The sequence below is a fragment of the Microtus ochrogaster genome, chromosome 6 (genome assembly GCF_000317375.1).
Source record: "Microtus ochrogaster isolate Prairie Vole_2 chromosome 6, MicOch1.0, whole genome shotgun sequence".
Lineage (NCBI taxonomy): Eukaryota > Metazoa > Chordata > Mammalia > Rodentia > Cricetidae > Microtus > Microtus ochrogaster.
In genome coordinates, this window is record NC_022013.1 from 78,147,252 (window position 1) to 78,158,283 (window position 11,032).

Genomic DNA, 11,032 nt, shown 5'->3' on the forward strand with positions numbered 1-11,032 from the left:
ACAGAGCTCACCCACCCTGTGTTATAGAGACAGAGCTCACTCACCCCGTGTTGTAGAGACAGAGCTCACTCACCCTGTGTTGTAGAGACAGAGCTCACCCACCCTGTGTTGTAGAGACAGACCCCATCCAGAATGTTATCCCAGACGCCCTCCCACCCAGATAGATTTTTATCTTCATTTCCCAGTTACTAGAACCTGTCCCAGGGGAGATGTCACATGTACTTTGTGGCTTACCGACTTCTCTGCTATCTTGTCAGAGACCACACCAGATTCTAGCCTTTTAGCCTTAGAACCTGCCTTCATGGTCACATGTACTCTGTAGGGGAGTTTCTGTGCAGCCACATATTTTTAATTGATTTTTATTGAGCTCTACATTTTTCTCTGCTCTCCTCCCTGCCTCTCCCCTCCCCTTCAACCCTCTCCCAAGGTCCCCATGCTCCCCTTTCACTCAGGAGATCTCGTCTTTTTCTACTTCCCATGTAGATTAGATCCATGTACGTCTCTCTTAGTGTCCTCATTGTTGTCCAGGTTCTCGGGGATTGTGATTTGTGGGCTGGTTTTCTTTGCTTTATGTTTAAAAACCACTTATGAGTGAGTACATGTGATATTTGTCTTTCTGGGTCTTGGTTACCTCGCTCAGTATGATGTTTTCTAGTTCCATCCATTTGCCTGCAAATTTCAAGATGTTGTTATCTTCTTCTGCTGTGTAGTACTCCATTGTGTAAATGTGCCACATTTTCCTTATCCATTCTTCAGCTGAGGGGCAGTTAGGTTGTTTCTAGGTTCTGGCTGTGACAAACAATGTGTGCGGCCACATCTTAAGTTTTATTGTGTACCAGGAATGGGAACGATTGTTGCATGCACACCAATATCCAAATTCTATTGTGTATAAATATGCCTACCTTAAGCTGCCTGGTGATGTGGGATTCCCCTCTCTATGCTGTGAATATGACTGGTTAATTAATATAGAAAACTGGCTTGGCCTGATAGGGTAGAGTAGAACTAGGTGGGGAAAACTAAACTGAATGCTGGGAGAAAGGAGGCGGAGTCAGGGAGAAGCCATGGAGCTGCCACCAGAGACAGACATGCCAGAACTTTGCTGGTAGGCCATGGTGATAAACAGATAAATGGAGATGGGTTAAAGATGTAAGAGCTAGCAAATAAGAAGCTAGAGCGAATGGGCCAAACAGTGATTTAAATAATGTGGTTTCTGTGTGGTTATTTCGGGAGTCTGGGCGACCTCCCTATGACAGCCTGGCATCAGATTCCCTGAGGTTTGATGCACGTTGTATTCTCCCCTCTTCACAGATGGCTCCTCAGCCTGCCTTGACAGCTGCAGACACACCCTCATTTGTTTCAAAACAAAGCAAAACAAAACATAAAAATGCCTGAAGGTATATGGGAAAGACAAAACATAAATGTATAGGTAAGAACTAAAGCTGGACGGGGTGGTTTAAGCCTGTGATCACAATCTTCAGGAGGCAGAGGGAAGAGTGTCAGGAGTTCAGGTCAGTCTCAGATACATAGCAAGTTTGAAGCAGCCTGGGCTGCAAGAGACTGTTTCAACAAAACAAACAAACTAAAACTAAAACAAAACAAAACAAAACAAAACAAAAAGTCAGGTGCCTTGAATCCTTGCGCTGGGGAAGCAGGGAGTTCTCTGTTTGTTCAAGGCCAGGCTGACCTACACAGTAAGGCCCAGGATATCCAGGATTCTGTAGAAAGCCTCTGTGTCTCAGAAAAGTAGACATAGCCGTGTAGCACGCTAAGTGTGTCCAGTGTGTCCAGCACTTGATCTATAGTAGCCCATTGTCTTGGTCAGTGTTCTACTGAGACACCATGACCACGGCAACTCTTATAAAAGAAGCATTTAATTGGGGCTGGCTTATAGTTTCCGAGGTTCAGTCCATTATCATCATGGTGGGAAGCATGGTGGCACACAGGCAAACATCTGGATCTGCAGGCAGCAGGAAGAGCAAGCTGCTGGGCCTGGCTTGGGCTTTTGAAACCACGGAGTCCACCCGCAGTGACATACTTCCTCCAACAAACCCACAGCTCCTCCAATAAGCCAATACTGATGACCAAGCATTCAAATAGATGAGCCCATTGGGGCCATTCTTACTCAAACCACACACCCACTTAAATGTCATAGTTTTACAGATTGGAAAACTCATCTACTGAACCATTTTCTCCAAACAACAAAACTCTGAGGTGGAAGATGAACCCAGGAAGTCAGGTTTGGGCCTCTTAGCCACGGCAGTACCCTGCCCTCCAAAGCAGCGAGGAGTGGGGACTCAAGCTAAACAGCCTGAAGACAGAGGCAAATCTGAGCAGTTTTATTATTTTAAAAATATTCAGTATTAATTTCCATATCATATTTAACTGTAGACTAATTTACTAAACCCTTAAACTAGATTCCCCTACAAAGACAAGGGTTGGACATTACGCACAAACTCCTCCTGCAGAAGGAACGGGCAAACACCTGATGCTCTGGGTACGCTGTGGTTGCCTACAGCCAGTGGTCTGTCTCACTTCCGGGAGTGGCTGCAGCCTGGGCTGAGGCTGCCATCTGCTGGTCAGTGCCTTATTTCCCTCATTCTACACCGAAGACCGCTGAGGTCATGTTAGTGGAGGAAGCGCACTTTCAATCGCAAGAGAGAGAAGTGACCAGACAAGGAGCAAACCTCTTTTCCTTGGGCTTGGAATTGCACCGTTTTGGGCTACAATGGAAAGTATGCTCACCAGGGGACACGTAGGAAGTGTGGCACAGCGGCAGACCAGGGGAAAGCAAGCCTGATGGCGCTGCGTGTGAAATGCTTGCTGGTCTCCCAAGTGTGCTTCCTGACCAGTGGCAGACGATCCTTTCTATTCCATCAAATAACCGCCCTAGGCTAAGCTTTTTTGTTGACTCCTACAAAAAGACAGGCAGCGGGCAGATCTCCCCAAACGGATGTAATTAGTTCTGTAAGATACTCTCTTTGGAGTGGGTGAGATGACTCAGAGGTTGGTTAAGAGCAATTCAATTCCCAGAACCCACATGGCAGCTCACAGCTGTCTGTAGCTCCTGCTGCCCTCTTCTGGGTGCTGCCGGCAGTGCATTCACCAGGGCAGACACAGGCACGCCTACACAAATTCCTGCCAGAGCCTAAGAAGTCCAGTAATCTCTAATTTGTGAATAACAGCTTGCAAATACCTCCATGCAGCTACCACCTCCCTTCACTGTTCCTAATGAAGTTGTCCCGGGGAAAAGTTGTGAGGAAAGGGTATGGAACAAGACCCCTGACAAACAGGAGGAGGGTGTAGATGCAAGGAAGGGTGGGGGCTGAAGACAAGAGGGTCTTCTTGGAAACGCCATGCTACCCAATACTTGGTGTGATGACCCCAGGAGCCACGCTCCTTCACGGAGGGCTTGGAGAAGACGAAAGCCAGGGGAACTGTGCGTGTGACGGCTGGTCTTCGCCGCCCACCACACCTGGAATCAACTCAGATCCAAGCAGTTTGGGCGCCCTGTGACAGGTTTTCTAGATTGGGAAGGGCCATCTCAATATGGACCACGCCTTCTGATAGCAAGCCACCTAAAAGGACATGGAAGAAGTTTTCGTTTGCTTTTTCCTGCTTGATCCCACTCTCGCTGGCAAGGCCAGCTATCCTGTTGCTGAGACATTCCTTCAGTGGTATCAGGACCTACTTCTTTGGGATTCCAACCCAGACTGAAGATCAGCAGCTCTCTCGGACACCAACTCCAGGTCTGCGTGTGGAGATATCCTGTGACTTGGCTTTCGCTGGGCTGCTCAAACCTGCCTGTAAGCCCCTCTAATAACCCTGTATCTATATGAAAACGTGTTTTCATACTCCCACGGGCCAGCGGCCGTGAAACAGATTGTTGAACTAATACAGCAAGGCTCCTAAGCTTGACTGGGTTCTTCCTGCACTCAGTTACTACCACCTTACAAATAAGGTGATCCTGTAGGTGTCTAGGTTTCTTGTTCATATTCTCCCCGCAATCAGAATGTGGTTGTTATCTATTTTGGGCAAGCCCATAGGAAAGGACAAATCTCGAGTCCTAAGCTACCTTCTTTCTGAGGGTCCTGGTGTCCCTATGCTGCCAGGGCCAAGAATATTTAAGGGGCAGGAGGGAACATCAATAGAACATACCTAGCTAACAACTGAATTTTTGTACTTTGAACCAAAGCACTTCGTAATTTTAGAAGTAACGACAGTGGCGGTCCACATTAAGATAGAGTTTTGCCTTTTCTCACTTTCTTGTGTGCGGTTCTACTCAGCTGTCAGCTTATTCTTGGCCATCACTTAACTTGGTTCCCATCCACATTACCGTGACTTCCATACTGGAATTAAATACCTTTTTCTTTAATTTTAACCGCTGTAGCAACAGTGTGATTTATTTTTAGTTGCGCTATGAAAACAGTTCTGTGTAGATCTCCGAGAAAGGATGAGTTCAGAATTGACAAAAATGGCCGTGAAGAGAGTTCACAGTGAAGAGGTCCTAAATTCTCATACAGAATGAGATCATATAAAAATAGAAGACGTGGACACCTTTAAATCTTTAATCCTTTAGGCAGCAAGCATATTACTCTTCCAGGCCAAACACTGCTCAAACAGAAAAGGAAAATAATGACGTGCAAAATATTTACAAAATATGCAAAGCACACAATCAAGACATCTCACTATATACATGAATCATATTCTAATGGAACTACGGCTTTCCTACCGTGTGCTCTCGTGTTTGTAAGTAAAACTGCAACACATTCCTCTGATACAGCACCTAGGCCCATGTCTGGGACACAACAGGCTTTAAAGGAACCACAAGATACTGGACATCTGGACAGACGCTGGTGCTGACCATCTGACTGACATTTCCCCAGACTGGACTGACGGTCTACTGACAGGAGACAAGACGGTGAAAGCGGTCACGGTATAATATTAACACACAAGACAAGTGCTTAAAAGAATGCTCTAGACAGTCTGAGATACACAACCGTCTTCCATGGCTTTTAAAGTAAAAATACGTATAAATTCTTTAATATTACTTTTGAATCAGTTGCATTTTATATGGGACATAAACTATTAAGGTGATCCAATAAGAGAAAAAAGGGCCTCTCCTGCAAGCCACTTTTAATTGTGTCAGAATGGAGGGTCCTTATGAAGGAAACCTTGAAAATTAAAACTGGCCAATGAATTTAAATCTAGGGCTCTTTAAGGTGGGGGAGCCTTTACACAAAGGGACTATTTTTCCAACACTCAGGAACACATGACCTCTTTGATGTGGACAGTCTGTTGCAGACACTAGCAATCTATCCTTCTGCAACAAGCCATGCTTCCAATAAGAAATCATTGTATCAAAACTATCAGTAACACACTGTTGAAATGCTAACACTGCAAAATATTCTTTGTAGGTGCTAATGATTTCATGTTGGAACAAAAAGACTTTCAGTCTATTTCTTCATAAAAATGGGTCTTGGTACTTTAGTTAACGGCACAATTATTGCAATACCACGGCCTCTTCAACTTCATCTTGTGAAGGGTGCTGAAGATTTAACCATAAATCAAACCACAAGCACAGGTTGGCTGCAAGGATTGCACCAATGTATCCAAATGTACAATAGAGATTTACCAAGAAAAGAAAAACCACCCTTCGTATTAAAGGAAGACCCTGCTAATGAGTATGAGGGCGACTTGAAGCTCAGAAGATAAACTGTAAAGAATGGCTTCCATAACCACCATCTCTACATAACCGACAAAATACGCTCTCTTCTAAATTCCAAACACAGGTGATACTAGCGAAAAGCAAATAGCATTTAGAAACTTTTTTTTTAAATTAACAGTTTTGAAGAACTTAAAAAAAATCATCTCTCACCAAATTTTAAGTCCTTTTTCTGCAAGTAAATGATTCCAAACCTCTATTACTGATAGACAACAGGGTCAATGACCTTTAAACAAGGACTTTACGCTAGGACCCCAAACTCTGTTAAAGGATTAGCAGGTTCAATACATTCTTTGTGGTTTCATATAATTGCTTTGCAATTGATTTAATTGCTTTCTTTTAAAGGAATATATTGGAATTCCTTTAGAAAAAAAGCAACATATCTTGAAAAAAGGGATATGAAGCTATAATTTCTTAAATATGAACATATCAAAATCTGAAATGCAGGCTATTTATTCTTGCACTCCTAACATAGGAAAGTGTTTTTTTAAAAAAATTTAAATTAAAGAAAAAAGCAAAAAGCTAAAAATCCTTAAGGAATTTAAGGAGTTTTTAACAATTCTTAAGTCAATATTTTTGTACTAATAGCTTTGAGTATGAAGAGGCAGGAAAATAAGAAACCTCAACAAAATAAATACAGTAAAAATAAACACCCCCCCCATATATAGAATCCTTTTCCTCCCATGAGATCCCACTGGTGAACACTCGGAGGCCAACGTGAGGCTCCCCGTGGTGTCACACCCACTTCCGCTCGCTCGCTCGCTTGTCCACTCCATGGCCACAGGACTCGTTAGCAGCCTCGGTACCTAGGAAGGATGCTTTCCTCTCGCAGTGGTCTAATGACGGGCAAGAAATAACTGCCACTTTGTCCAGTTTTCTCTAGTGCAGTGAGGACTGGGATTCTGTCTGTATTCCAATGAGTGAAGGTGGCTGCTGGCCACCAACTGTGGTCAGCACCGGTCTGGGGTTCAGGCGGGGTGGCATAGAGTTAGCAGGGCGAATGAGGGGTGGTGGAGGCTGGTTGAGAGCTGGCCGGGGTTGGATGAACCGAGCCTGCTGCTGGAGTGGAGGAGGTTGCCGGTGAAGAGCAGGGGCGGCAGGCAGGCTTGGACGAAGAAGTGGTGGAGGCTGGTTCAGAGTGGCAATGGGGAGTGTGGGTGTTGGAGTGGGTGATGGGGCAGGAGGTGATGGACCCAGAGTCCGAGGAGCCTGTGGGGTCTGTGCCTAGAGGTGAGGAAACAAAAATACATGTATGAGATTTGAGTCCTAACAAACTTGATACACTATAGTTTGGGCTGTCACAGGAAAAAAAAAACAAACCAAAACAAATAAAACCAAAACAAAAACAACACCGGTGTTTATTGGAAGCACAAGCTTCTTTTATTTTTAACAAAACAAAAAATAAACCCTTCCTTCCCCAACAAAAAAACAAAACAAAACAAAACAAAAAACCAACAAAGCTACCAAACAGACATCTTTATTAGTAAGCAGTTTAAAAGCAGGAATAATACACTTTCCGCTCTGCTAGGACCAGAAGTCGGCATGTCATAGGGACTTGGCATCACCAGAGAAGTGTCACCGAGGAAGTGCTCGCTTAGCTAGTCCTCACACAGCACCCTCACAGAACGCCACAGCCACACCGAAGGGTGACTCCTCAGCTCAGGTTAGCTCAAATTCCAGACACAAACACACCTCCTCTTCTTCATCAGTGCTCTTCCCTGACGGCACTTTAGAAGCACTTTCTGTCTCCTCCCCTAAAGCGGAAGCCTGGGTTTCTTGTTCCGCTTCCCACTCCTGCAATACCTCCTCTAAGTTAAACCGGCGCCTGTAGTTTACAAAGAAGTTCTTCACTTGGCCAACAGTCTTGTTGCCAATTACATCTGCAATAGCTTGAAAATCTTTACCATATTTGCGGACACCTGGAAGGCAAAGTAAATAATACACCTGTGAAGGATGAGTACGAGAGCCGTGCGCAGCACACATCATGCACACACACATACCAGCAACCAACACCCTTGCTCAGCAACTCTGTCCCTCCTCAGAGTTAGGTCATGTCATCGAGCCAGCCGCTTGCCCTCGGCTGAAGAGTCAGACTTACCAGCGTTTACACACTCAGTTATTTCCTCCACTGCTCTCTTCCTCTCTCAAGCACAGCCCATTTATTGTAAAGCATTGAATTCTTTGTTCCAGCCTCAATTCCACATTCATTTATTTCCCTAGTAGCCAGTCACCTAGATTTGAGCAACACCGTTTGTAAACAAAACTGGACGGGCAGAAGCCACCTCTTTACCCCTCGATGGACATAGTGGACCGCATGGCTCCCCACAGTGAAAAGCAATGCAATTTGGGGTTTAATAGTAACAACTTCACCATGATCATGTGCCTACCCCACCAGGTGACTGACAAATAGAAGTAACTAAATTATAAAATCGGAGCTATGGTGATCTGACGGGCTACGGAAGGGGCCTTCCATCCCTTGGAGCCTTGTGTGGGGGACTGCCAGAGCGCTCTTCAGGGAGACTCAGGTCTGCGCTCGCCATTCAGCCTGAGACTTAAGAAGGGCACACACTGCTTTCAGAGCATGCTATGGCTAAGGAAAGGCAGTGCTGATCTCACAGCTTCAAATGCGTGGTGGTCTGCTGAGGTCAATTCTAAAAGACATACAAGGATTCATATTGAAAAAGAGACGTACCTTGCTCAAAATACAAAAGTTTTGTTGTATACTCTGATAACTGTATTGATCTCAGAAAAAAAAATCATTCATGAAAGAGATGGGAAAGACAACCAGAAGGAGGCATAAACAAACGCCACCTAAGGCGGCCAGAGATGAGAGCGGGAGGCAAGGCTGAGCCGTTGACACTGATGTGAGACCCAGGATACTAATCCAAGGGGAAACAGTTCTGCTTTTGGATTCTACTCTTATTTAGAACTGAGAATTTGGGAACAAATATCTCCAAATAAATTCACCCGATGGGTTTGGCCAATGGGAAGTCAGTCCCATTACTTTGGAGCTTTTTGAATGAGAAGTCTGGCATTAAGACTGACTACATGGCACCGTAAACAGAAGAGGGTTTATAAGCTTGTGTGTTCTGTCCTAAAGGTAAGGTGTGCATGACAACACAGACATCAGTTACACAGTTTAATCAACAGAGATAAATGTATACTTTCCTTAAATACAAACCAATTTTCACGGCTCAAACTGAAGCCTAACAGTGACCCAGTTACACTGAGGGTTTCTATGGAAACAGAAATCCCAGGCTATCCATAATAGTTACTGTTCACACGCAAGTTCCTCGCTAGTGTTCTTTAGAAGCGGTAGCACTAGACAACTCTGTGCCATCTAAACGCAAACTTGAGAAACAGGCGAGAATGGATTAGAGCCAGACAGGACCTCCCTCAGCACTAATTTCCACAAGGGCCACTTAATTTACACACCCCGCCCCACCCCGCCCACCCCACTCCATCTCACCCCTCCCCAGGAATTTGACTACTTTTGACTGTTCCCTTCCTCCTTAATCTTCTCTTGGTTAACAAGACTGATTGGGGCACCAGCACTGTCATATTTGCAGAATTATAGATTCTAAACTGCAAAGTACTTCCGTGAGAGCGCAGTGTTTTGGAAGACTCTGGTGCCAGACTTTCCTCTGCTCACTCGGGCATGTTTGTGATGAACTCAGGCGAGGATCTCACTACCCTGCGGACCATCTGGCTTGCTGGATGACCCCAACTAGTGTTCTGAGAACAGATGTACCCAGATACCAATCTCCTCAGCCTGCAGGGCAGGCTTTGCACTAGCTGAAGCTCCTGGGGTTGCCTTTAGACTGCAGCAGTCCTGCTTGTTCCTATGTCCTGACAAACTCCAGAGTTACTCACCACAGTGTGGAAAAACCTGGAGAAAATGCCAAACAACCAGTGGTACTGCAGGACTAAGTCTGGACAATGTGTCCGGGAAATGGGATTTTCTTTATCATAAGTCTTACTTTGCCCGTTCTTCCTCAAACTGTGGTGGCCACACACAGTGGTTTGAAGTGTGTGTGTGTGTGTGTGTGTGTGTGCGCGCGTGTGCGTGCATGCCAGAGGAAGCCAGAGGACTAGCTTAAATGTTCTTCCTCAAGTACTATCCACCTAATTTTCTGAGACAGGGTCTCCTCTCCCTGTGTCCTGGAACTCACCAAGCAGGCTTGGCTGGCAGAATCCCTAGGACTGGCGAGTCACTGCCTCCCAGTACTGGGCCTGTGAGTGCACACTACAATGCTACCATACCTGTTTTTTTTTTTTTTTTTCTTTCCTTTCTTTTTCCACCTTGGTTCTAGGGATTGAACCAAGGTCCTGTGCTTTACACTTCCCTGGCCAATGGTGCTATGTCATCTCTGTACTCCCTGACCACTCAACAATCTACTTTGCTAGAAGAGGGAATCCTTTAAAAAAATCTACACAGAGCAATGGGCTTCAGCATATTGTCTGGAAGGTGAAACCCTAAGGTCTGTATTGTGGTGGGCAACTGGCTGGTGTCCTTCCTGCGACTGCGTCTTCAGAAGAGTCTCCATCATGCAGCCAGAGGACAACTGGGTGCAGTGAGTGGCCAGGAACACCTAGATCACGGAGTTCCCCTTTGTACCCTGCGGGAGGGGCGGCCCATGCTCTTCATGTAGTCCATAACAACAGGCAATCTATTGCTTCCTCAGCAAGGGGCTTACTTACAATGGCTAATCTATCATGGTTAAGGAATATCTGAATGGAAAGTCCCACCACCGAGGGTAAGAAGCCAGTTTTCAAAGGGCAGTGGAGCAAACATCTGGGGACCCCTCCAGAGCCAAAGTTGTAAATCCCCAGAGAGGAAAATGCTGTTCTCAGTCAGCTTTCTAAACTTCCTGTTCCTGCAAGTAATTTCTTTCAATACTGGAAAGAATTTTTGTCTCGGAACTCAGAAAAATGGAACCAAGGGATTATTACCATCACGTTTTATGAAGACCCACATCTTCCCATCACTATTCAACGTTACCCCACATAAATACACCGCTACACAGAAACTTTCAAACAGCTCCTGTTTTTCTTTTGTTAAAGGTAATTTTCTCACCATTAAAGACTGACACAGGTGTTACCAGAACAATCTCAGACCGTGGTTCCTGCGATGGGGGCCTATGTCCACGCATGCTCTAGGAGCTTGCAGACCGTGGTTCCTGCGATGGGGGCCTATATCCACGCACGCTCTAGGAGCATGCAGACTGTGGTTCCTGTGATGGGGGACTGTGTCCACGCACATTCTAAGAGCATGCAGACCGTGGTTCCTGCGGTGGGGGACTATGTCCA

General features: G+C 45.4%; 1 protein-coding gene across 6 annotated transcripts in view; it reads right to left on the bottom strand.

Moving 5' to 3' along the window:
• Positions 1-4,552: 4,552 nt before the first annotated feature.
• Positions 4,553-11,032, bottom strand: part of Rcor3 (REST corepressor 3) — a 41,910-nt gene continuing 35,430 nt past the window's right edge. For 2 of the 6 annotated variants that reach the window (XM_005348893.2, XM_026779872.1), the window contains 2 exons: positions 7,415-7,641; positions 4,553-6,946 (listed from right to left, as the gene is read on the bottom strand). In XM_005348893.2, the coding sequence (XP_005348950.1) occupies positions 6,602-6,946; positions 7,415-7,641 (572 nt within the window). In that variant the 3' untranslated portion in view covers positions 4,553-6,601. Of the gene's footprint in view, positions 7,954-11,032 lie in introns of all 6 variants that reach the window. The other 4 variants (XM_013346953.2, XM_005348894.3, XM_013346954.2 and 1 more) reach the window with 4 other exon arrangements.